Source organism: Mesocricetus auratus, unplaced genomic scaffold, assembly GCF_017639785.1.
Source record: "Mesocricetus auratus isolate SY011 unplaced genomic scaffold, BCM_Maur_2.0 Super-Scaffold_100003, whole genome shotgun sequence".
Lineage (NCBI taxonomy): Eukaryota > Metazoa > Chordata > Mammalia > Rodentia > Cricetidae > Mesocricetus > Mesocricetus auratus.
The window spans coordinates 47,938,103-47,964,560 of record NW_024429188.1 but is presented as its reverse complement, the minus strand read 5'-3'; the positions used below and the strand labels follow the sequence as shown (position 1 = coordinate 47,964,560).

The window sequence follows — 26,458 nt, the reverse complement described above, 5'->3', positions numbered from 1 at the left end:
TAACGATGTCATTGTACTCTGTGTGGCAGAGCTAGCCGATTGCAACTGAAAAATGCCCGCCATGTTTCTTTTTACACACTTCCTGAAAGCTTGCACCCTGACACTGTACCATTTTAGTTTACTTTCCCAGTGCTGAGAATTTTCGGGAAGTGCAACTGAAATGGTCGTGATTATAGAAAGGGGCAAGAGGGTAAGCGATTTTGACACTTTAATCCCAGTGTGATTACCCAGAACTATTTCCATGGTAACCAGAGAATCTGATAGGCCAAACATCACTAAGGATCCCATTGCGGAAAGATTCAACAGGTTGGTCGGCGGTGCTGGAACCATTATGTTGGAGGTCTTCACATCCGACCTACACTATATCCCATAAGAGGCCTTTCAGGTAATAATAACCTTCGTTGTTCCATAATGTCAAGGATTACAAGGTTCAATTGATAGGCACCAGTAGTTAATTCCTAGTAATTAATTCGTACTCTGGTTGGTAGATTATCCTAATAGGCACTACCTACTTTACATGGGGACACAATGATCGACCTGTGTTGTCTAATAAGACTTCTTAGAATGTTGGGAAGGTTCTGTGGCATGCACGTTCAATATACATTAGCTATATTCTACCCCACCCACCTCAGGCTTGTGTGTGTGTGTGTGTGTGTGTGTGTGTGTGTGTGTATCAACATACAGTTGCTAGCTACTATATATTTAGCCCAATGGTTTCCAAACTCTGAAACAAAAAAAACATGTATTATGAAAAAAGAAAATAAATCCTACTGGGCATTGGTGGCGCACACCTTTAATCCCAGCACTAGGGAAGCAGAGGACGGTAGATCTCTGTGAGTTCGACACCAGCCTGGTCTACAGAGCGAGTTCCAGGACAGCCTCCAAAACAATACAGAGAAACCCTGTCTCGAAAAACCAAAAAAAAAAAAAAAAAAAAAAAAGGAAAAGAAAAAGAAAAAAGAAAAGAAAGAGAGAAAAAGAAAATGAATCCTTGCCCATGGGGAGAAAAAGAATCAGAATCAAACAATGTTCAACAGTATGAAGAGGAAAGTCTTACCCCTTCTACTCATCTCATATCTACTTCCCAATTATGACAGCTGTTTTCTATGTATGACTGTCCCAATCACAGGGAAATTATTAAGCCTTTAATACCTGCACGCAGGAGGTTAAGAAAGGAGAATTGCCCAGGAGGCCATCATGGACTATCAGGCCAGCCAGTGCATAAAACAAGATTGTGTCTCACACACACAAAACCACACACACATGTATGTATGATTTAAAATATGGATATACTTTTCTAAGTCGTGAATTTTTCTGTTTTTTAACAAAAAGATTTATTGGGGGCTGGAGAAATGGCTCAGTGGTTAAGAATACTGGCTGCTCTTCCAGAGCACTAGAGTAACTATCTCAGCTGGCATTGGTGGCAAACACCTGTCTGTAACTCCAGTTTCCAGGCTATCTGACGCCCTCTTCTGGCTTTGGCAGGCACTGCATGCGTGTGATGCATAGACATATACATAAAATTTTAAAAAAAGAGTCAAATACATGAAAAAAATAAATGATTTATTTGTGTGTGTGTGTGTGTGTGTGTGCTTTGCTGGCATGTATGTAAGTTCACCACCTGTGTGTAGTGCTCAAGGAGGACAGAAGACAGTGGTGGATCCCCTAGAACTGGAGTTACTGATAGTTGTAAGCCACCATGTAGTCTGGCAACACAACCCAGGTCCTCTGCAAGAGCAGTCAGTGTTCTTAACCTCTGAGCCATCCCTGAAGTGCCAGCTGTGATGTTTTCTAAGCCATGATTTTTTTTAGAAAAACACACGGGCTGGAAAGATTGCTTAGAGCACTGGAACTTAGAGTTCCATTCCCACCCGCCATGGGCATGGCAGCTCACAGCTACTGGTAACTCCAGTTCAGGAGATCTAATACCTCTCCTGACATCCTCAGGCTCCTGCATGCTTGTGATGAACAACATACTCAGGTATAGCCCATCCCATCGGTGGTGACCCACTTGGAAGGCAGTGCTGGGATCAAAGCTGGGATCCCATTGTCTGTGAGTTCTAGTCCAGCCTGATCTACAGAGCAAGTTTCAGGACAGCTAGGGCTACACAGAGAAACCCTATCTCAGAAAACAACAAAAAACTCAGGTGAACACACACACATACACACAAATTAAATAAAATAAATATTTAAAGAAAAAAAAACTTTAGGATGTTGCACACCTTTAGCCCCAGCATTCTGGAGGGGAAGGCAGAGGCAGGTGGATCTCTGAGTTCGAGGCCAGCCTGGTCTACAGAGTGAGTGCCAGGACTGTTTCATAGAGAAACCCTGTCTCAAAAACAGAAACAACTTGCCGGGCGTTGGTGGTACACGCCTTTAATCCCAGCATTTGGGAAGCAGAGGCAGGCGGATTTCTGTGAGTTCGAGGCCAGCCTGGTCTACAGAGCGAGTTCCAGGATAGCCTTCAAAGCCACATAGAAACCCTGTCTCGAAAAAACAAAAAACAAACAAACAAACAAAAGAACCAGAAACAACTTAACAACTTTAGCAAAGTTGGGCATGCCAGTAGTGTTCACCTGTAATCTCAGCACTTGAAACCGAGGAAGGAAAGCCTTCAATTTGAGGCTAGATCAGGCTACATAATAAAACTGGGTTTTTTGTTTGTTCATTTTTGTTGTCTTAATTTTTTGTTGTTATTGTGTGTGTGTGTGTGTGTGTGTGTGTGTGTGTGTGTGTGTGTGTGCATGCGCTGCGCATGCTGATAGGATTTCTCTGTATAGCATTAGCCACTGCTGCCCGGCTTGATTTTTATTTTTAAAGCTGGGTTTGGTGGCTCATGTCTTTAATCTGAGTGTTCACTCAGGAGACAGAAGCAGAGGATCTCTATGAGTTTAAGTCCAGTCTGATCTACATAGTGAATTCTAGGCCAGCCAGGACTCCATACTGAGGCTGTCTCAAAACAACAACAGAACAAAACAAAAAGTAAGGGCCAGTAAGATAACTTAGCAGGTAAAGGCACTCCACTATCCTGACAACTTGAGTTCAAGCCCCAAGACCCACATTGTGGAATAGGAAAATCAACTCCTTCAAGTTGTCCTCTGACCTCCACACATGTGCTGTGGCATATGCACACCCACATATATAAATACATATAGACATATAAATACATAAACTATTAGAAAATTATTTATTGTGTGTGGTGTGTGCCACATGGAGTTATAGATAGTTGTAAGCTGCCCATTTTGGGTGTCAGGAATAGGAAGTTCTCTTCACCACTGAGCCATCTTCCAGCCACAGAAAAATATTTTTAGAAAAGATGTCACTGGGCAGTGGTGACACACACCTTATTCTCAGGACTCAGGAGGCAGAGGCAAGCAGATCTCTGTGAGTTCGAGGCCAGCCTGGTCTGCAGAGCGAGTTCCAGGACAGCCTCCAAAGCAATACAGAGAAACCCTGTGGGGGGGACAACAACAACAAGGATAGTCTATGTTGTACATGCTGGACTCTAGCCCTTCTTGCCTCAGCCTCCTGAGTACCTGAGACTATAGGCCTGTGCTATTTGGGTTATTTAGCTGTCTTGCCATATAGACACTGATGTATTCAAACTTTTCTTTTTGGAGGGTAGGGGTGAGACACAGCTCACTATGTAGCCCAGCTTGGCATCATACTCTCCATCCTCCTGGCTTGGCCTGTACCACCACATCCAGTTTCTAGTTCATTTTAATGAGGTTAATTTTAGCCACATATTGCTAGTTATATCATTTCACAGATTTCTAATCCGAGCACTAGAGAAGTTAAGGTAGTAGGACCAAGATTTTGAGACCATGGCTGTCAAAGTGGCTCAGTGAGTAAAAGTGTCTGCCGTCAAGCTTTTTAATCTGACTTTGATCCCTAGAACTGATGTGAAATGAGAACAGACTCCCACTGGTTGCCCTTCATACACAGTGGCACATGAATGCCCCTCACACACATTAATCTTGGGTTGGGACTGGAGACAAAATTAAGAGCACTGGTTTTCTTAAAGAGGATCTGAATTTGAGTCCCAGCACCCAGGAACTCCAGTTCCACGAATATCTGATGGTCCCTTCTGGTCTCTGCATGAAGGTAGCACACATATATACATATAGGCAACTGATACAGTATAAAATAATGTTTCTAGGGGCTGGAGAGACGGCTCAGCGGTCTGCTCTTCCAGAGGGCCTGGGTTCAATTCCCAGCACCCACATGGCAGCTCACAACTGTCTGAAACTCTAGTTTCAGAGGATCTGATACCTTCACACCAATGCACATAAAATAAAGTTATATGAATTAAAAAATAAAAATAAAATACTGTTTCTAAAAATAAATAAATGTAACTGGGTGTGGTAGTGCATGCTTTTAATCCCAGAGGCAGGCAGATCTCTGTGAGTTTGAGGCCAGCCTGGATTACAGAGAGAGTTCTAGGACAGCCATGGCTACTCAGAGAAAGCCTGTCTCAAAAAAACAAATCAAATACAATAAATAAATGTTTAAGAAAAAGAGTTATGAAGCCAGCCTGAGCTACATAACAAGGCCCTAGCTCAACACACACACACACACACACACACACACACACACACACACACACACCAATAAATGTAATTAAAAATATACCAGGCATGGTGGTACAAGCCTTTAATCCCAGCACTTGAGAAGCAGAGGCAGGAAGATCTCTGTGTGTTTGAGGCCAACCTGGCCTACATAGCAAGTTCCAGGCCAACTAGAACTACATAGTGGGACATGTCTCAAACAAAACAGGGTAGCTCATTGCAGAACAAGTGCTTCCCAGGTGTAAGGTCCTTAGGTTTGATACCCAGCACCAAAAATGTGAATAAAAGATGTATTTATCTGTAAGTGATAGGTCATCACATTATTTTTAGTTTTTTACTTTTGTGTGGGGGTGGGGGTGCAAGCATATATTATGGGTGTGGAGATCAAATGACAACATGCAGAAGTTAGTTTTCTCCCTATACCTAATATGAGTCCCAGGGGTCAAACTCAGGTCATCAGGCTTGGCAGCAAGTACCTTTACCTGCTGAGCCATGTTGCTGGCTTTGATTTTTGCTTGCATGTTTTGGTTTTGGTTATTTTTTCAGACAGGTTTTCTCTCAGCAGCCCTGATTATCTTGGAACTCCCTCTGTAGACCAGGCTCATCTCAAACCTGGAGATCCACCTGCCTCTGCCTCCCAAGTGTTGGGATCAAAGGTAAAGGTGTGTGCCACCACCGCCCAGTTTTCTTAATGCTTTCTATGCTTTCCAAAATCTTTACTATGAAGGAGTGAACATAGATAGATAGATAGATAGATAGATAGATAGATAGATAGATAGATAGATAGGACATGGTATTTATTTGTTTATTTGTAGCACTGGAGAGGATTGTGTATACATATGTGTGTGTGTGTGTGTGTGTCTTCATTGCAAGTGCTAACAGGTCTCTCTTGTAGGAGGGAGGGGCTTTATATACAGGTTTACAGCACAGTGGAAAAACCCCAGGTAGAAGAGAGCGTGTTTTCCTCCTGCTGAATGTTGATGTCAGAAGGTCAAGGCCAGGGCAGTAAGTCAGGGACTAGAAAACAGGAAGCACTTGGACTGGAAAACAAGTTGCACTTGTAGGCTGACCAGCAACTCACAGAGACCCCGTGGGGCTGGGGCCCAACATCTCCCCCCTTCTTTATATATAAATTAGCACCTATCTCAGGTGACTAAGACGTTAATGCCAGTCTTAGTATCAATAACCAACCCTGTATAAATGTAAACAAACATTTATAAACAATATTTGGGAATGTGGATGTCGTTCTTTCTAAACTACTTCCTGCTTTTAAGGGGTGCTGAAACACCATGGGGATCATGACAAAAAAAAACCCAGAAACCTGTTGAAGTTCTTGTTTTTGTGGTCTGTAAGGATGCATCATCTCAGCTGTTTTAGATGTTGGATCATCTGGGCCACTGCTTTAGGTGGTCTCGCTTTATCAAACCATACTAGTCTGGAAGGAACCAACAGCTTTTTATGTTCTGTGGAAACAAAAGTAGAAATTCTTTTCCCAAGTAACCTGCCCTTATATTTAAATTTAGAAGTCAAAGCATTTTCAAAATACATAAGTTGGATTAATTTAGCAACATTAATAATCAAATGTCTTTTAGCAGTTTTTGTTTCTTTTTTAGCAATTAAACAATTTAAAGACTCAACTGTACACAGTATCTAGACTCTCTGTGTATTTTTCATTCCATATACTTTTATCTTTTACTTTTTTTACTTAATACCAGTACCTCGTTTATTAACTGTTACCAATTTTTAATTTACCCACTTTTAATCCATCCTCCAACTGAGGGTGATCACTCAGGTTCCCTTTTCTTTCCCGACCTTGGTGTCAGGGGAAGTCCTGGAGATTTAATCCAATCCACCCTCCAACCTAGGGTGATCTCTCAGGTTCCCCTTTCTTTCCCAACCTTGGTGTCAGACGAAGGCCTGGAGATTTAATCCAGTACACCTTCTTCTTAGAAGGTGATCTCTCAAGCAAAGCCTGGAGATTTGACCATTCAATTATACTGTTAGAAGTTGAGATACCTGTTTTTAATTCTTTTCTTTCTTGAGAAATTCTGTGGCGCCTGTTTTTAAATTTTTTCTTTTTCGAGTCTCTTCTCTCCTGAGTCTTCTTTCTGGCCAATCTTTCCCAGTCTTTCCAAGTCTCTCTGGATCTCGGTGTGACCTCCAATTGCGGCGCTTGCACCACAAGCAACTCCAAGGTATCAGGAAAAGAAAGACCAGACATCCACTTGTTTGTACTAAGAGAATGCATGTGTTGCCTTTATTGCCAGGAGAGAGAGTGAGAGAGAGAGAGAGAGAGAGAGAGAGAGAGAGAGAGAGAGAGAGAGAGAGAGAGAGAGAGAGAGAGAGAGAGAGAGAGTGTGTCTTCATTGCAAGTGCTAAGACGTCTCTCTCTTGTAGGAGGGAGGAGCTTTATATACAGGCTTATAGCACAGTGGAAAAACCCCAGGTAGAAGAGAGTGTGTTTTCCTCCTGCTGAATGTTGATGTTAGAGGGTCAAGGCCAGGGCACTTGGACTGGAAAACAAGTTGCACTCCGTAGGCTGACCAGCAACTCACAGAGACCCCGTGGGGCTGAGGCCCAACAGTGCATGCCTTTAGTCCCAGCACTCGGGAGGCAGAGGCAGGAGGATCTCTGTGAGTTCGAGACCAGCCTGGTCTACAAGAGCTAGTTTCAGGAAAAGAAAAGACCCTTACCCCAAACAAAAAAATAATAATAATAATTTCACCCAAACCCAAAGAGTTTTTGAGGGGGCTAGAGTTTTATTTTCATAGTAAAATTTGTAGAACACAGCTTTCCTGTATAGCTGGTGTTCCTACACACATTCATAGCCTTTCCAACTATTAACATCCAGGAAAAGACAGGTACATTTGTACATTTGTTGCAATCCATGAATAGACACCGGATGTATCATTACTAACCAAAGCCCTTGGTTTACATTAGCACTTACTCTTAGTATTTTACATCATTTTGAATAATGTATGTTGACCTGTATCTACCATTAGAACATCATGCAGAGTGATGTTACTGTTATAAAATCCTGGGTTCCTTGTCATTAGTTTTTAAAAATATATTTATTTATTTTGTGTGTACATACATGCTACATCACAGGTGTGAAGGACAGAGGACAACTTGCAGGTTCTCTCCTAGCATCTGGGTCTTAGACTTGGCAGCAAGTGCCTTTACTACTGAGCCATCCCATCGCCCTCAGTTGTTTTGCATTACTGAAGTTCTGTTGTATTTATTTTTTTATTTTTTTCGAGACAGGGTTTCTCTGTAGCTTTGGAGGCTGTCCTGGAACTAGCTCATGTAGACCAGGCTGGCCTCGAACTCACAGAGATAGGCCTGCCTCTGTCTCCTTAGTGCGCCACCAACACCTGGCTGTTTTGTTTTATTTTGCTTTCGTTCATTTGAAACAGTGTCTTGCTATGTATTCTAGGCTGGCTTCAAACTGCATGGAATCCTCCTGCCTCAGGTTCCCTGTGTGCCGCCCCACCCAGGTTTTGTTTTTGTTTTAAGACAGAGTCTCACTGTGCAGCCCAAGGTATTCTCAGGGTCATCATCCTTCTGACAGCCCCCTAAGACCTGGGATCACAGAGCACTATGCTCGATCAGAACTCACTCCTCCCTCTCTACACCATCTGAAAATTAGTGATCAAACATTCCACCACCACAGCAGCCAAGGAGCCGGCATGAGGGGGGGCAGACAAATAAAGGAACTCTGTGGCCCAACTGAGAAGGAACAAACAAAATATAAAGAAGCAGTAGAAAGAGAAAGAAGCAGAAAGCGGGAGATGGGTACACAGCATACTGATTAAGATACAGAAAGCTGGGTTTAGGCAACCTACACTGAAAAAAATTACATTTATCACTGACGTAGGAGAGAGCAAAGACAATCTCAAGGCTATTGGGGGGAGCTAGGAAAGACAAGGTTTCTGTGAAAATGTGGGTCAAACTCCCAAGGACTAGGCTTGGGAAAGCTTTACCTGGAAAGGAGGAAAGGCCAGAGGCACACTAGAAGGGCAATGAACAACACTGGACTCCCTTCTTGCCTGAGTTTCTAGTGTTTAAGCTAGTAAATACTGTGCAGCCCTTAGGAGCTGTGGTGGCAATGGGGTGGGGGCATGGGGTTGTAAAGTGTTCTATCCTGAGACCTGAGACCTAATGTTAGTGACCCCCTACCTCTACCCTACTCAAGCCTTAACCGTAGCCACGCCCACCATCAAGTAGGATCCCTGGAGCCTGTGTTTGCCTGAGTGCTCCAGAGAAGCAGAGACAGGGAAAGAGATTGACAAGAACTGAAAGAGGGTAGAGGGGAGGACAGGGTGTGGGGGTGGGTGGGTGAGGGTGTCTGTGCTTCTGGTGAGGAAAACTATTTGAGATAATTCAAGATCCTATAGAAAGATTCAGTGAAATGATCCCAGAACTTCCCCAAAGGTCATGAAGGGAGAGGGGCGTGTAGCCTTGCAAAACCTGCTTTGGGGGTCACCAGGCAGTAACCATTACTGCATAGGCGTTGTCACTAAGCCAGAGGCATTTAACTGGCAAGGGTGGTTGGAGAGCAAGCCTGAGACACCCCATAACTACGACTCTTAGATGGGTAGGAGGGGGGCTGAGGCTGCAGACAAGGGGAGGAGGGGCACTTGAGGGTTGGGTCTTTGCCTCCCCCATTCTCTGCTGTCACTCACTACCCCAACAGTCGCCCGGGGGGCGGGCCCCGGAGAGGTGGGGATGGGGGAGGGTAATCTTGGCAGGCGTCTGCTGCTTGGCGTAGGTAGGGAGTGCTGAGGGGAGACGCGGGGGCGGGGGACGCTGAACACGAGTGGGAAGCGAAGAGAGACACGGAGAGGGGGAGGGGACCGGGAACCATTTGAATGAGAGGAGGGGATCACGGGTACAGTGGGCTCTGGAGGTAGGGCGGGCACGGGTGTGACGGGGCCAGACTCGTGCCAGGTAAGGAAAGCAGGTGCGTAGATCTGGATTTTTCTTCTTTTTGCGTGTGTGTGTGTCTTTAGTGTACTGGGCCCTTCGGTAGAAAGGGGGTGCCGCCTTCCCCGGGGGCGGGCTTCAAAGCTCCAGAGGCTATCTTTTCCTCAACTAACGGGGCCCCGGGCGGGGGCTCAAGCTCCATCCCCAGTGACTATACTCCACTCCGCAATTTCCAGGCGGCCACTGGGCTGGGAGTCTCGCGCCGGGGGCCGGCGCTGTCTCGCGAGCCCCCTCCTCCAGCCAGCCAATGGGATTGGTTGCTGGCACCGCCCGCCTGCCTGGTGCAGAGCGCTCAGCGCTGCAAGCGGCGCTGCCATTTAAAGGGGCCGCGACCCCTGTCCCGGCTGCTAGGGAGGGAGGTGGAGAAGGAGCGCGGGGCCGTCGCTGTCTGCAGTTCTAGGCTCCTAGCCGTTACTCTAACCCTGCCGCAGGTAGGGGTCGGGTCTCATCAAGCCGAGCCGAACCTGCAGGCGGGATCTCGCCATAGCCGGGAGGGGGGGTCTAAGAAATCGTAGCTCCAAAATGTCTTCCTGTAAATGCCTGAGGTGGGGGGTGGGCAACAGGAGAAGGGAAAGACTAGGGGAGCAATAGGGAAGGGGGACGGGGCTGAAGAAGTGGTCCACCCTGAAAGGTAACCGAGCGGGGGAATGGTTAGGAAGGGCAGTTTGTGGGGGCGGGGAAGGGCTGAGGGTGGACGGGGCTTTGCAGGGAGGGGCGGCGGGGCTGGACAGGATGGGTAGAGACTGGAAACCTGAGGGGCTCTTGCAGAGTAAGAAGGGACCAGGGGCTGAGATCGCTGGAGCGGGAAAGGCTTCTGGCTGCGGCGACCAGAAGAGACTCTGAGGGGGCGTTTAGCCTGAGGTGGGGGGTGTGTGAGAGGTTGGGAGGAAGGAGCTACGAGTCTCGGTGGGGGGTGTCGGGTGGGTTAGAGACCAACTGCCTGGCGAGTGTGGGCACCGGGCCAGGGCGGGGAACGCCACTCCCCACAGAGGGCGCTGTATTGGGTGGGGGGAGTGGACATTGGGTCTGAAGCCTGTGAAAATGCCTATCGGTTGTGGGGGGCGGCTGCTAATGAGAAATCCAAGTGGATGACGGGGTGTGTCCCATAGCCTACATAAGAAATTCAGGCTAAGACCACCTCTACTGCCCCCTCTTCCGATCTGCAGCCCGTACCCAGCCATGGACCCCAGTGATTTCCCCAGTCCATTTGACCCATTGACCCTGCCAGAGAAGCCCCTTGCTGGAGACCTTCCAGTAGACATGGAATTTGGAGAGGATCTGCTGGAATCTCAGACTGCCCCAACTCGAGGATGGGCTCCCCCAGGTCCGTCTCCATCCTCTGGAGCCCTGGACCTGCTTGATACCCCTTCTGGCCTGGAAAAAGACCCCGGAGTAGTCCTGGATGGAGCCACTGAGTTACTGGGGCTGGGGGGGCTACTTTATAAAGCCCCCTCTCCCCCAGAGGTGGACCATGGTCCTGAGGGGACCCTTGCATGGGATTCGGGGGAGCGGACCCTAGAACCTGGACCAGGGTGTCAGACCCCTGAGGTCATGCCCCCTGATCCAGGGGCTGGGGCTAGTCCCCCTTCACCCGAGGGGTTACTAGAACCTTTGGCTCCGGATTCTCCAATAATCCTGGAGTCTCCTCATATTGAAGAGGAGGAGATACCCCTCATAGCTACAAGGAGAAGGGGCTCCCCTGGGCAGGAGGAGGAGCATACCCAAGGGCAGCCACAGAGCCCAAACGCACCCCCTAGCCCTTCAGTGGGAGAGACTCTGGGGGATGGAATCAACAATTCTCAGACCAAACCTGGGGTCTCTATCCCTGCTGCACATCCTTCTTTGCCAGGTAGGTTGCCTAATCATTTGGAGGGGGCTGGGGAAAGGGTGGTGGGGAGGAGGGCTGGCTATGTGCTTTGAGAACTGGAGGAGGAGGAGGGGCAGGAGGGTGGGAAGATTAGAGTAGGGATATGTGTGGGGAAGGAATTGGGGTTTGGGAAGGAAGAGTGGGGTGTGGTGGAGATTCTGGAAAACGGGTGGGTGGAGTGGAGGGGCTGTGCAGGGTGAATGGGGTAGAATGAGGGAATGAATTTGATGGCAAAGGTTCCCCTTTTCCTATCCCAGTGGGCTTTCAGTACCAGGGTCCTCCAGCATTTGAAGGAAAATAGCAGTCTTCTAGTCTCTTAAAATTTTCTAGCTGTTTGGTTTTAAATGGGAGTGGAGTTTCTGGGATTGATGAATGGTAACTCCTGTCTGAAGTCCCTAACAGCATACTGATTTCAGGGGAATGATAGAGAGGCAGGATCTAGGATGCATCTCTGATAGGGGAGGGACAATCTAGACCTGAGGCTCTAGCTTCTCCCCTAATCTACCTAGTGGTATCCTTCCTCTAGGCTGTGATAAGGATCTTCAAATATATAATCTTATATGATATATCTTATGTATCACTAAAGTCCAGAGAAACCTACCCATACATTGATGGATTATTTTTTCTTCTTGCTCCCTTTCAGTGGTTGCATTTGTTTTTGTTGGTAAAATATAAATTCTTCATGACCAGTGGGACAGAAATGATTGGAAGAGTAGGATAATGCATTTATTTAATGGAGAATAGCTGCACACGTACCCTCCCCACTTCCACCTTAGTACCAAATCTGAAGTAACCCTGGAAGGGTTAGAAGCCACAGGCACTCAGCTCTCCCTTTCTGTTTTGAGTAAATTATTCTCCAGGAATGGAGGTGGGAGTTGGGCCTGAATAGGCTGAAGATTTAGGCTACCTTCTTGCTTCCTTTGCAGGAGATGACCTGTCGGGGAAGGAGAGTGAGAAGCCGCCTGAGAGGGTGAGGGTGGGAGGAGATTGGAAAGAGTCTGGTTCCCCCTATAGCTCTGAGAAGGACAGACCCTCCATTTTCCTTCCTAGATGTGTGTATGTGTGTGTGTGTGGGGGGGTGCTGTCAGGTGATCCAGAGAAGGGAGGAGCTCTGTGTCTACTGTTCGTACGAATGTAGTCCAGCTCCCATTTCCCCCCTTCTTCTCAGGGATGGGCCAAGGGTCCCAACTCTCTCACCACACCGTCCATCTCCTAGTCTTTCCCAAACCTTGTACTCCAGTTAGCCTGCCACTAGTGTCAGCTTTCCTCCCTGCCCCTTTTTCCAAGGTACAGAAGAGAAGCGAGCGCGTTAGAAGAGCAGAACCTCCAAAGCCTGAGGTTGTGGATTCCACTGAGAGCAGTAAGTAGGATTTGAGGAAGTGTGACCTGGGAATTCTGGGTATAGAGAAGAGCTGAAGGTGGGATTATGACAGGGCACGCATCTTCTGGCTCCTGTAGTTCCTCTCTGCAGAAAGAGAAGTGCCTGTCTGCTATGGGTTGACGTGGGAACCAAGAGGTAGTAGGGCGGAAATTGAAAACAAGTACAGTAAGAATAGAGAGTTTCATGTTTCAACTATACTGTCCCTGTCCCCAGTCTTCTTTCTTAGAACCACCCTCCTGAATATTGTAAAATAACCATGGGTACCTTAAGATACCAATGTAATGGGAGAGGAAATACAACAGCCAGAACGAGAGGAATCCCAGAGATCCCAGGATCAGTATTGAACTTACTATTGGTCTGGTCATCAAATGACTGGAGATCTGTTCTGGTGGTCTTTTCTCACTGCCCCGCCTACTCCCACAGTTCCAGTGTCAGATGAGGATTCTGATGCCATGGTAGATGATCCCAATGATGAGGACTTTGTGCCATTCCGGCCCCGGCGCTCTCCTCGCATGTCACTGCGCTCAAGTATGGCACAAAGGGCTGGGCGCTCTTCAATGGGCACCAAGATGTCTTGTGCACATTGCCGGACACCACTGCAGAAGGGGCAGACGGCCTATCAGCGCAAGGGGCTGCCTCAGCTCTTCTGTTCTTCATCTTGTCTCACTACTTTCTCCAAGAAGCCCTTGGGCAGAAAGACCTGTACCTTCTGCAAGAAGTGCGTGGAGATCCTAGGGTGGGCGGGGGCAGGGACCAGGGGAGGGAGTTATGGGTAAGAGAGATTGAATTGGCAAAGCCAAGCAAGATGGAGATGATAGGGTTAATTTAGGGAAGTGGTTAGAGTATTTGACTCTATGGTCATCAGTCCGAATCCTAGGGAGTGCAGGGGTTACTGCTGGAATAAGAGGGTGGTTCTGAGAATACTCAAACCTGTTCCCACCTCCAGGGAGATCTGGAACACCAAGGACTCAGTTGTGGTACAGACTGGTTCAGGAGGCTCCTTCCAAGAGTTCTGCACATCTGTCTGTCTGTCTCTGTATGAGGCCCAGCAGCAGCGTCCAATCCCCCAGTCCGGGGATCCTGCCGATGCCACTCGCTGCAGCATATGCCAGAAGACTGGAGAGGTGAGGCTACTCACCACAGGCCAATTTACAGAGCCTGCTGGCTCTGACCTGCCCCTCTGATACTGGAGCTGCAGGGGCCAGGCCCTAGGGGATTATGGGTGGGAAAAGTAGCCATTGTGAAAGAGCAAATTCAGGATAGAGCTTCTCCGGGACATATGCAGCTGGCCCTCCTTACCTCCCAGGATCTCACCATCAAGTGTGCGGCCTGGCACACAAGTTGAGGGTTCCTAGGCCCACTCTTTGCCATGAAGGTCTAGGGTGAGGTGGGAGTTCTGTCCTTTGATTGGGATGGGTGGTGGTGGTGGTCTGGCCTCAGCTCAGGGTACGCATATGTCTGTGTGGCAGGTTCTACATGAGGTCAGCAACGGCAGCGTGGTGCATCGACTCTGCAGCGATTCTTGCTTCTCCAAATTCCGAGCCAACAAGGGACTGAAAACCAACTGTTGTGACCAGTGTGGGGCTTACATCTACGCCAGGCCTGGGAGCCTTGGCCCAGAGCTCCTCTTCCATGATGGTCAACAAAAGCGGTTTTGCAACACAACGTGCTTGGGGGCATACAAGAAGGTGGGGCCGAGGGAGTAGTGCATTAGAGGGCTATGGAAGGGGGTGTGGTTCTCGGGTGATAAATAAAGGTGCCTGAAGGGTCGAGGGCTGGGAAAAATAAAACAAATAAAGGGGGTTTCAATTGTATCTGTTATGTTTTATTTTTGAAGCTGGCTGGTGGACACACAGGTCTTTGTTATATCATCATCTATACTTTTTTGTATGCCTGAAAAATTTCATGTTTAAAAAATTTTAAAAATAAAAGTGAAGGGACAAATCCAGCCTCAGCCTCTCCTTCCCCATCCTCACAGAAAAACACACGTGTGTACCCATGTGTCTGGTGCAAGACCCTGTGTAAGAACTTTGAGATGCTATCACATGTGGATCGTAATGGCAAGACCAGCTTGTTCTGTTCCCTGTGCTGTACCACTTCTTACAAAGTGAAGCAGGCAGGGCTCACTGGTAGGTGCAAAGCCCTCTTCTCTGAGATCCCTGCTGGCCTTCCTTCTACTTCCCACGTTCCCCTCTTCTAGAGTAATTTCTGCTGCCCAACCTCAGCCCCAACCACATCTTCCCGTGGATTTTGCTATTCCATCTCTGCCCTGCCTTACACCTTCTATGTGCTCTCTCTTCCTCTTTCTCTTTCTCTTCTCTCTTTCTTTCTATGCCCCAGGCCCTCCCCGACCCTGCAGCTTCTGCCGCCGCAGCCTCTCTGACCCTTGTTACTACAACAAAGTTGACCGCACAGTCTACCAGTTCTGCAGCCCCAGCTGCTGGACCAAGTTCCAGGTACTCCGGACCCTGGACCAGGGATAAAGGGTGTGGCAACAGGGAAAGGGTAGGAGAACTGGGGTAGGTAGGCCTGGGTAGGGCGAAGAGCAAGCCTGATCCCCCCTCCCCTGCAGCACTGCAGACATCTTGCCCCTTACTTGTCTTCCTTCCCTCCAGCGTACTAGCCCTGAGGGGGGCATTCACCTGAGCTGTCACTACTGCCACAGCCTCTTCAGTGGCAAGCCTGAGGTCTTGGAGTGGCAGGTAAGATCCCCCCACCCGCATTTTGTCACATGTTTGAAGAAGTCTTCTCAAGCTGTGCCTGTGAGGTGCAGATGTCCGAGTTGTGCCCTCCCTGTCTCGTGTTTCCGCCCCAGGACCAGGTCTTCCAGTTCTGCTGCCGTGATTGCTGTGAGGACTTCAAGAGGCTTCGGGGTGTGGTATCCCAGTGTGAGCACTGCCGGCAGGAGAAACTCCTGCATGAGAAACTTCGCTTCAGTGGGGTGGAGAAAAGCTTCTGCAGCGAAGGTAAGGAAGTGAGTTAGGGACCGAGGCCCTGGTTCTTATGGCCAGGGAGGATAGCAGAGAAAGGAGCAAGGCTTAGAAAGCGGTACACAAACCGGGCGTTGGTGGCGCACGCCTTTAATCCCAGCACTCGGGAGGCAGAGGCAGGTGGATCTCTGTGAGTTCGAGGCCAGCCTGGTCTACAGAGCAAGTTCCAGGACAGCCTCCAAAGCCACAGAGAAACCCTGTCTCGAAAAACCAACAACAACAAAAAAAGAAAGTGGTGCACAAGGTAGGGCCTTGTCAAATGCTCCGCCCCATTTATGCTAGGCTTTAGGTGAAGTGCTATTCAGATGAGGTTTCAGGTGTAGCACTTTGAAAAGCCTGGGTCTTCATGCCTGTGACTCCTTCTCCAGGCTCTCTTTCCTGTTCTCCCCTTTCTAGGCTGTGTACTGCTGTACAAACAAGATTTCACTAAGAAGCTGGGCTTATGCTGTATCACTTGTACTTACTGCTCCCAAACGTGCCAGCGTGGAGTCACTGAGCAACTGGATGGCAGCACCTGGGACTTTTGCAGTGAGGACTGTAAGACCAAGTACCTGTTATGGTACTGCAAGGTAAGGAGAGTCAACATGTCAGAAAGAAGGCAGCAGGGGTATGAACTGTTGTTCTGCCGTCAGCATCAGACCTCCAGGGAGGGGAGCTCACCTCTCCAATCTCTAAACTGGTCCAGTTTCCAAAGAGAGAAACATGGTTTATCATAGGGTACAGGGCCCAGCGTATTTTCAAGAGACAGGTCTGACCATTCTGTCAATGCCCTCAGGCTGCCCGGTGCCATGCCTGTAAGCGCCAGGGGAAGCTGCTGGAAACCATCCACTGGCGTGGGCAAATCCGTCATTTCTGCAACCAACAGTGTTTGCTGCGCTTCTACAGCCAGCAGAACCAACCCAACTTGGATACCCAGAGTGGGCCAGAAAGCCTCCTGAACAGTGAGTCTGGGACAGTGTGACATTATTAGAACTGGCCTGGGCTCTTCCAATGTTGAGTCAAGCCCCTTCTTCCTCAGTTGCAATAACCTGTTCCCTGGCCAGAGTACCTGCTACCGTGCTCTTTTATCTTCCAGACTCTTCTGGTATTCTTTAATTAACCCTTGGAGTGAGTGTCTACTGGTTTTCTCTAAGAATATATAGTTTAAGGTGTACTCAGGTGGATAGGACTTTGATGGTTATGGTCAGCTTTCAGAGAAAGAGAAGTGTCAGCATAAACTTTACCTTTAGTGACACTGAAAACTGGTACCATTTATAGAACGTTAGCCTGGCGTTTCAGTCACTCTAGGGATACTTAACTCCTGAAGACTGTCTAAATGGAAGGTATAAAGTGAGGGCCAGGGGGTGTTGTTGCTTTCTAAATTCAGTGTTTCATTCTTCTTGGTAGCCAGAAGCAAAGAATCTTCTTGGCTACTGTTTCTAGGGCCCAGAGAAGACTAGACCTGGGTTAGGAAGGAAGAGAAATCCTAGACTTCCTATTTCTAAAGAGTATACTCTTTTATAAAGCTCTCCCAGAACAGGAGTGAGGAAAACAGTTAGTTCCTCTGACAAGAGCATTTATTTGTTTGATTCTACAGGTCAGTCTTCTGAGTCAAAGCCCCAGACACCTTCTCAAACCAAAGTGGAAAACGACATCACAGTGAGGACCCCAGAGGAAAATGGGAATTTGGGCAAGGTCAGGACAAACGCCAAGAGGGAGGATTATTTCAGAGGAGGGTACTGCAATTGGCAGAACTTACATTCCTTTGATGCTACAGATCCCTGTGAAAATTCCATCTACTCCAAGTGTGCCCACTCCTCCACCCCCACCACCCCCAGCGATGCCCCGGAAAAACAAAGCTGCCATGTGTAAGCCGCTGATGCAGAACCGGGGAGTCTCCTGCAAGGTGGAAATGAAGTCCAAAGGAAGTCAAACAGGTGAGTGCCATAATACCTCCATTCCATGGACTGTACCCCTAAATCCTAAGCCTCCAGCTCTATGTCCAGGAACTTAGGTAGCTCTCTCTCTCTCAGTTTGCTCAAGGCAGCTTTGTGACCTTGAACACATGTTTAGAGCTTTTGGGAATGACAGGTGAGCATCCGGTCCTAGATCAGATGTCACTAATCTAGAAGGGGGTGCTAAAAAGAGTGTTCTTGTCTGCAGAAGAGTGGAAGCCACAGGTGATTGTGCTGCCTATCCCAGTGCCCATATTTGTGCCAGTGCCTATGCATCTATACTGCCAGAAAGTCCCGGTGCCTTTCTCGATGCCTATCCCGGTAAGTCCTTGCCCTTCCTGACCAGTCCTCCTTTATCCTTCTAGGATTGAGGCCCACCCTCTCTGGTTTTCTCATAAGTTGGTACCCTTATCCACTGCTGTGATTCTTGACATTTAATTAGAATTTGTGCCTCCAGGTGCCTGTGCCCATGTTCCTGCCCACTACCTTGGAGAGCACAGACAAGATTGTGGAGACCATTGAGGAGCTGAAGGTGAAGATCCCTTCCAATCCCTTGGAGGCTGACATCCTGGCCATGGCGGAAATGATTGCAGAGGCTGAAGAGTTAGACAAGGCCTCTTCTGATCTTTGTGGTATGCAGTGGATAGTGGTCATAGTGGAAATAGTGCTAGCAGACTGTCTGCCTATGAGAGTGGGAGGTGTGGTCTTGGTGCTAAGTGGAATGGGAGGGGGTAGCTGGGACCAACCCCTGATGCCTGTGAGGGTATTGGCCAAGAGCTGCAGTGACTGAGCTGACTTCTCTGCCTCTCAGATCTTGTGAGCAATCAGAGTGCAGAGGGACTTCTGGAAGACTGTGACCTGTTTGGGACAGCTCGCGATGATGTCCTGGCCATGGCTGTTAAGATGGCTAATGTCTTAGATGAGCCTGGACAAGACTTGGAGGCAGATTTCCCCAAGAGTAAGTAGGATTCAAGGCATACCCACCAAATATGGTAGCATCTGTGCTATTAGGAAACGAGTGTTTCTTGTGACCCTGAGCATGGCTCTAAGCCATGTTTATTAAGACAGGACAGGGGCTGGGCAGTGGTGGTACACACCTTTAATCCCAGCACTCAGGAGGCAGAGGCAGAGAGATCTCTGAGTTCAAGGCCAGCCTGGTCTACAGTGAGTTCCACAATAGCCTAGGCTACACAGAGAAACCCTGTCTTGAAAAAACAAACAAACAAACAAAAAGGATAGTTTTTTTTTGAGACAGAGGGTCGTGTAGCCCAGACTGTCCTTGAACTCACTTTATAGCTGAGGATGACCTTGAATTTCTGATCCTTCTGTTTGGATTATAGATTTGCATCACCACTCCTAGTTTATATGGTACTGGGGATTGAACCCAGAGCTTTATGTCTACTAGGTATATGTCTGCTAAGCTACATCCCCTAGCCTTTGTCTTTTATTTTTATTTGTATGAATGTGTATGGGTATGTGCGGCTGTTCATGTATGTACATGTTCAGGCTAGAGGAAAACCTTGTGTACCATCCTTCAAGCACTGCCTGCCTCCTTTTTGAGATGGGATCTCTTTCACTGCCCTGGAACTTGACAAGTAGGCTAGGAATCCACCTGTCCTTGCCTCTCCAGTGCTGGGATTTCAAGTGTATGCTACCATGCCTGGCTTCTCATTTGTGTGCTAGGGAATCAAACTCAGGTCCTCATATTGGCATGGCAAGTACTTTATCAACTGAGCCATCTCCTCTGTCCCCATTGTCACCATTTTTATGTGTACAGTTCAGCCATATGTTGCTTTGAATTTGCGAATATTTGTATTCAATGTGGTTGTGGGAATTAAATCCAAGGCCCTGTGTATGTTAGGCAAGCTCTACTACCGAGCTACATCCCAACCCTATTTTTTGCTTTTTATTTTGAGAAAAGGCCTCTTGAGTTGCCCAGGTTGGCTTTGAACTCATTCTGCAGCCTAGAAGGTCCCCTGCCACCATGCATAGTTTGTATCTGGTGTTTGTGTGCCCCTGACTATTTTTCATATAGTTTTACTGGTTCCTATTGAGTTCAGTGAAGCTGACCAAGTAGCAAGTAGCAAGGATGGGATGAGAGGACTTCAGAGTTGAGGCCTAAAGAAATTGATTTCTTCTTTCTTTTCCTTCTATTAGATCCTTTGGACATTAACCCAAGTGTAGACTTCCTCTTTGATTGTGGCCTTGTAGGGCCTGAGGATGTATCTACTGAACAGGACCTTCCTCGAGCCATGAGGAAGGTGAGGACTGGGGTTAACTGTATCCACAAAAAGAAAATGGACATCTGAAGGGGCAGGGCTGCTCTCATAGCCACACAAGAAAGTTTAATTTGACCTTCCCGGGCCTCCTTTCTCCAACACTAGAAGTACTGAGATCTAGCCAAACTTTGCTTTTCTTCCAATTCACAAGATTATCAACACTATTCTTGGACTTTCAGCCATGGTGGCTTTCTGTGTTCTTACATTAGTGCTTCCATTCCCAATGGTCAACACTGTCCTCACTAGCTTTCGGGTGCCCTGACCTTGCCTTTGCCACCATCCTTCCTATTGTCTTCCTTTCCAGGGTCAAAAGAGGCTGATGCTTTCTGAAAGCTGTTCCCGGGACTCTTTGAGCAGCCAGCCTAGTTGTACCGGTCTCAACTATTCATATGGTGTTAATGCTTGGAAGTGCTGGGTGCAGTCAAAATATGCCAATGGAGAAACCAGCAAGGGTGATGAGCTACGCTTTGGCCGTAAGTACTTGGGAGGAAGAGAGCACAGAGGGAAAGAGAAAGAGGCTGTTACCTAGGAACAGCTGAAGATATCTAGGAGTAGTAATGGTGTGATCATGTATGGGTTCCCCATCCAGTAAAGACAATGAACAGTTGCAGTCTAGAGGGAGATCCTGTCTAGGTTCAAGGCTGGGGCATCCTTTTGTAATTGATGGGTTTTTTCCCAGGAGCTAGTTGTGACTAAAGGGTTAATGGTGGAGCTATGTGAAATTCTCCACATGGAGTTTTCTTAATCCTACCTACCTCTATACACATCACTACAGCGAAACCCATGCGTATCAAAGAGGATATTCTCGCCTGTTCAGCTGCTGAGCTCAACTATGGTCTGGCCCAGTTTGTGAGAGAAATTACTCGACCCAATGGTGAACGATATGAACCTGACAGTATCTACTATCTGTGTCTTGGCATCCAGCAGGTACCTCTTATACACCACCTTGTTTTCTATCACTTTCAACACAGTGTATACAATTATACTGGAAGCACTTCTAACCCACTCCTTCTTGTCACTTGTCTCTTACCCTGAATAGGCACTTTGCCTAAATCTCCTGTGACAAATAGATGTCAATAGATTACAGATAGATGATCTCCTAAAATCAATGCTTCATTCCACTGTTCAAGCACCAGTCTTCATTATTATCTGGATCCTCTAGGTCACTATTGAGTCATCAAGGCTTCAGGAGGAATATGAGGGCTGAGTTTCTTGAGTAGTTGGGTAATGTTTATAGTTCTCCCTAGGTGAGCTTAGCAACGATGAGCTGCTGATAAGGATATCTGAGTTTGGGCAGTGGTGGAGCACACCTTTAATCCCAGCACTCAGGAGGCAGAGGCAGGCGGATCTCTGTGAGTTCGAGGCCAACCTGGTCTACAGAGTGAGTTCCAGGACAGCCAGGACTACACAGAGAAACCCTGGCTCAAAAAACCAAAAAAGGGTATCTGAGCTTGTGAGGAATATCTCCAAGCTGTGCCTCTTTCAGCAAAGCCTCGGTACATCAGCAATCACACCTGGGGGAAAGGATACTGGGTTATCTACTGAAGCCGTTGTTTCCCATCCTCTTTAATTATCAAGGGCAATGACTGCAGCTTTCATCATCACTTTCCCGTAGATCCTAGTCTGGCTTTATGTATTTCTGTTTTTCTTTCTCTAGTATTTGCTGGAAAATAACCGAATGGTGAACATTTTCACGGACCTTTACTACTTGACTTTCGTTCAAGAACTCAACAAGTCTCTGAGTACCTGGCAGCCCACACTCCTCCCCAACAGTAAGGGACAGGAACTTAGCAGCCCCTTCTCCCTCTCTTCCCTTCTTCCAACACACCACTGCAAGTGTCCTGTACTGTCTGGCCTGTTACTCTTCACTAAAGGTTCAAGGGTAGGAGTATATGCCTGGATGCCTCAGGGTTTCAAGCTAATAGAGCCGGAGTCCCTGCCCTTGAACATGAGGAGGAGAGTCACATGTGGTGATGCATGCCTATAATCCCAGCATCAGGGAGGCTGAGGCAGAATTGTGAGTTCTGAGCCAGCCTGGACTATAGAGTGAGACACTGTCATTTAAAAAAAATAAGTTAAGTATGGTGGTATATGCATTTAACCCAGCATTTGGGAGGCTGAGGCAGATGGATCTCTGAAATCAAGGCTAGCTTAGTCTATATAGTGACTTCTAGGCCAGCCAGTCCTACATAGTGAAACTCTGTTTTTTTGTTGTTGTTGTTTTGTTTTTTGTTTTTGTTTTTTAAACGGAACACTAAAAGAGGAACATGAAGAGAAGGTCAAGACTTTTAGTCTGATCCAAGAGCAATGATATTTGCGTATAGTTCAGGCTATTTGGGAGACTGAGACAAGATCTCAAGTTTAAGGCTAGCCTGAGCTACATAGGGGAACCTTTTTCTTAAGAAGGAAAAAAAAACCTCAAGTCTGTAGACTTATCTCTGAGACCAGAAAAAAAAGACAGTCCCGGTTTGGGTGGTAAAGTTAAGAAAAGAGTGCCGGGCGTTGGTGGCGCACGCCTTTAATCCCAGCACTTGGGAGGCAGAGGCAGGCGGATCTCTGTGAGTTCGAGGCCAGCCTGGTCTACAGAGCTAGTTCCAGGACAGTTTCCAAAGCCACAGAGAAACCCTGTCTCGAAAAACCAAAAAAAAAAAAAAAAAAAAAAAAAAGAAAGCAAGATATGGGAATCCTAAGCTTTATGCATATAACTTGGTGATAGTCAGAGAAATGTTAAATGCAGGTGAAAAGTATATAAAACCCTCCCAATTCCAGGATAGGAAAGGCTACACAGAGAAACCCTGTTTCAACATCACCACAAATGCCCAGATTGCCCAGCCCTACTGTGTAGGTCAAGTGTCAGAGTTTCTATACGACAAGAAGCCTACCGTTAAGTATATGTATGTGTAGGAACGCAGGTGCGTTTGGGAAGCCGATCCCCTTTGTTTTTCTCTTTGTCCGTCACAGATACTGTATTCTCCCGTGTGGAGGAAGAACACCTCTGGGAGTGCAAGCAGCTGGGGGTCTATTCTCCCTTTGTCCTTCTCAACACCCTCATGTTCTTCAACACTAAGTTTTTTGGACTGCAGACAGCTGAGGAACACATGCAGCTCTCTTTCACTAATGTGGTACGGCAGTCTCGCAAGTGTACCACTCCTCGGGGCACCACAAAGGTGGTGAGCATCCGCTACTATGCCCCAGTCCGACAGAGGAAAGGGCGAGGTATGAGGCTCTCCCCTCCTTTGCTTTTGCCCTTTATGTTCTTTCTCCTGGCATTCCCACCATACCTGCCAGGTTGATCCTCTGCTTTGCCACCAGCTTCCCTCTGTGTTTCCAAAAAGATGAAGACAGTCCTGATAGATAGTGGCTGGCTGTTTCATAATAGGAGGGCAGTTAACTGCCTGTTTCTCATCTTCATCATTTCTAGGTAGTTTATTTGCTTGCCTTATTTTGAAAGAATGAGGGTGGACAGGTAGTAAGCTGTTAGGTATATCTGACTATCAGGGAGAGTTGAGAGTGAATAACAAACTTTCTATGATTCAAAAACTACATACCAAGGACTGGAGAGATAGCTCAGTTGGTAAAATACCCATACAAGCCGCATACATATGTAGGACGACCTGAATTTGAATCCCTAGCACCCACATAAACCTAGGCATGGTGACCTGTGTCTATAACCTAGAGCTGGAGCAAGCAGGGGTAGAGACAGATAGATTCCCCAGAGCTTATTGTTCAGCTAGTCCACCTAGCCGGTGAGCTCCCAGCTCAATGACAGACTCTGTTTCAACAATATAGAGAGGACAGAGGAAGATACCCAATGTCAACCTCTGGCCTCCACATGTGCACACATGCGCCTGCACGCTCATGTGTACATGCACAACAAAACATGCACTCACACATACACACAAAATGTCAACAAAATCAAAACTGTACAGAGGGAGAAAAAGAAACTACATATTGGTTTCCATTCTCTTTGGCTCTGGAATTCTGTCCTGTGTGCGTGTGATTCTTCAAGTCCCTTATGTGTACCTCTACCTAAATTGATGGGCAAAGGTTATGCCCATCATTTTTAATCTGACCTAGAAGGCAAGCCCAACTGTCTAACATACTGCCTTACTAATTATTTTGTATGACTTGTGAGTTCGCCTCTTTGAGAAATGATTATATACACTTTGGCAGGAGGAACTGGAGAGGCCTGCAAAGTAGTACATCTATAGGATGTTTGGTTAGTGTGAAAGACTAACCAACTCTTCCTCTTTCCTTCCCTCCCTCCCTCCTTTCTTCTTTTGTGGTAATGTAGGTAGAACCCAGAACTTTGTGTGTGCTAGGCAAGTCCTCTTCCACCTAGCTGCACTCCTAGCCTTCCTTTATTCTCTCTTATTTCTTTATGAAGCTGTATTTTTCTATCCTGTGGCCTTATCTCTGTGTCCTTGATTGTGCTCTGGGAGGTAGCTCATTGGGCCTGTGTTCTAACAAGTCTGGGTCATCTCCCTTTACTGTAGACACAGGTCCTGGGAAAAGGAAGAGGGAAGATGAAACTGTCTTAGAGCAGCGTGAGAATCGCATGAATCCCCTCCGCTGCCCCGTCAAGTTCTATGAGTTCTATCTCTCAAAATGGTGAGTTGGTGAGCTTACAGGAATGACTTACCATGTGGACCTAAGAGGCCTGCTTTGTCTTGGTACTACTAATGTCTGTCTTCTCTCACCCCCACTATTGTAGTCCTGAAAGCCTCAGGACCCGAAATGATGTATTCTACTTGCAACCTGAGCGTTCCTGCATTGCGGAGTCACCGCTCTGGTATTCTGTGATTCCCATGGACCGAAGCATGTTGGAGAGCATGCTTAATCGCATTCTGGCTGTGCGTGAGATTTATGAGGAACTTGGTCGTCCTGGGGAAGAAGACCTAGACTGATCCCATGTGGTACCTTGTATCCATCTTTCACATCGGTGTCTGTCCTGTGGGGTAACTGACCCAGGAACCAATGCTATCCATTCTCAAGGGTCCTGACTGCCTCTTTCTATTCTCTCATTCCCTGCCTTTTCCCAGGAACCCCTGACTTTAACCTTCCATAGCACTTGTAACCATAGGGCCCCAGTGTTCTGTATTCATGGGCTAGTCCCCCAGTGATGGGCATGAACCAGGTAGCCAATTTTCTTTATGTGTCACAGTGAACTCTTTCTACTGGGGCCTGACTCTGATGGAGTGATAATAGCTCTGGTGATCCTGTTGGCTTTGGATTTTGTGACCTGTATCTATATAGGTGAAACCCTGTGTTCCTAGGTCTGACCTAGGGAAGAACCCAGCTGCCTTCTCTGCCCTGTGTCCTCTCTTCTCTTCCCCAGTACCATGTGAAAGGGTCTTGTCTGAAAGATGTGAAATAAATAAATTTCCCTAAAGCACAGAGCTCAGACACGTTTATCCCTCCTGAAATAAGTGATTGTTGGTGCCCTTCACCACCATGTCCCTTACCTACCCTTTGAGCACCGCTCTTGGTGCTACAGTTTCTCAAGGGTTCCAGATGCTTTCTTTCCCTCAAAGGCAGAGAATGTCTCAGTATGGGGAGCAGACTCCTATTGTGCATATTTCTGACCCTTGGCTTATGTGTTTCTCTCTCTATTCTCTCTGTCTCTCTCTTTCTCTCTCTCTCTGTTGTCTCTCTGTGTCTCTCTCTCTGTCTTTCTCTCTGTCTCTGTCTCTCTCTCTCTCTCTGCCATCTTAGGATGGCATGAGCCATGGTGTCAACATGCTTAGTCCCTCTGTAGCTGCCTCCCTTTGGTTTCATGAACAGTGCTCTCAAGGCAAAGATAAACTTCTGGTTTGGATTGGGGCTGGGTTCCCCAATGTTGTTCTCCCCCTATCATTAGGGCCAGGCCCAGCCTATGGGGGGGCTTGGCTATACAGGATGGGGTTTGTGGTCAAAAGATAGGTTAGGAGCTATGGGTAAGGGTCCTGCTTCTACTGCCTACATCTTCTCTTTTCCCCCATCTTACCTTTGTGGGCCCAGAAAATTTTGTGTGTGGCAGAGGGAGTGCCCAGTTCTTTCCCTGTTGGCTTTGGTGTTCCCCAGCCTTCTTTTTGTGTTTTTATACCTGTCACCCGTTTAGCCACTGTTTAAATTGTATATATTGTACTGAGGTGCCTGGCCTGTTCCTTCAGGATGCCCACCCTTGTGTTGTAGTGAGAACCTGTTGTCACAACTAACCTCCTGTCTCTGGAATTGTTTGTTTCAAATAAAGAGTTAAAATTGTCCTTTGCTTTCTCTGGGGGAGGAAGACCTGGCTTTGGGGGAATGGGAAATAAGAGAAAGAACGCTAACTGAGGAGCCTTTACAGTTATTCTTACCTCATCCAACAAATATCAGAAACCTGGTTCTTTTGTCATATACTTTCAGAAATATTAGAAAAAAATCTAGTTTTCAACAGCTATTTATTGAGCTGGAGTGGCTCATGTCTGTAAT

At 47.3% G+C, this 26,458-nt stretch overlaps 1 protein-coding gene across 9 annotated transcripts; it reads left to right on the top strand.

Annotated features, from left to right (window-relative positions):
• Positions 1-65: 65 nt before the first annotated feature.
• Zmym3 (zinc finger MYM-type containing 3) lies at positions 66-26,248 on the top strand. Of its 9 annotated transcripts, none has more exons than XM_021233618.2 (25): positions 9,294-9,339; positions 10,721-11,403; positions 12,348-12,391; positions 12,709-12,781; positions 13,226-13,520; positions 13,749-13,926; positions 14,272-14,490; positions 14,781-14,931; positions 15,143-15,258; positions 15,418-15,504; positions 15,618-15,768; positions 16,189-16,361; positions 16,568-16,733; positions 17,369-17,466; positions 17,549-17,708; positions 17,935-18,047; positions 18,184-18,358; positions 18,538-18,684; positions 19,884-19,987; positions 20,310-20,478; positions 20,781-20,932; positions 21,663-21,777; positions 22,967-23,221; positions 24,502-24,616; positions 24,720-26,248. In XM_021233618.2, the coding sequence occupies exons 2-25, from the start codon at positions 10,734-10,736 to the stop codon at positions 24,910-24,912; spliced, it is 4,119 nt and encodes a 1,372-aa protein (XP_021089277.1). In that variant the 5' UTR covers positions 9,294-9,339; positions 10,721-10,733; the 3' UTR covers positions 24,913-26,248. The 9 variants fall into 9 exon arrangements, with proteins under 9 accessions (XP_040600194.1, XP_040600193.1, XP_021089277.1 ...); XM_005081196.4 differs by lacking the exon at positions 9,294-9,339 and adding an exon at positions 9,404-9,531; XM_013121342.3 differs by lacking the exon at positions 9,294-9,339 and adding an exon at positions 9,828-9,985 and having other exon boundaries at positions 10,721-10,878; positions 12,715-12,781.
• The last annotated feature ends 210 nt before the right edge of the window (positions 26,249-26,458 follow it).

Coding starts and splice junctions, on each gene's coding strand:
- Zmym3 (XM_021233618.2), top strand. CDS start 10,734: ATGGACCCCAGTGATTTCCCCAGTCCATTTGACCCATTGACCCTGCCA. Junction 15,259..15,417: donor GCTGCTGGACCAAGTTCCAG/GTACTCCGGACC, acceptor CCTTCCCTCCAG/CGTACTAGCCCTGAGGGGGG. Junction 16,734..17,368: donor GCCAGAAAGCCTCCTGAACA/GTGAGTCTGGGA, acceptor TTGATTCTACAG/GTCAGTCTTCTGAGTCAAAG.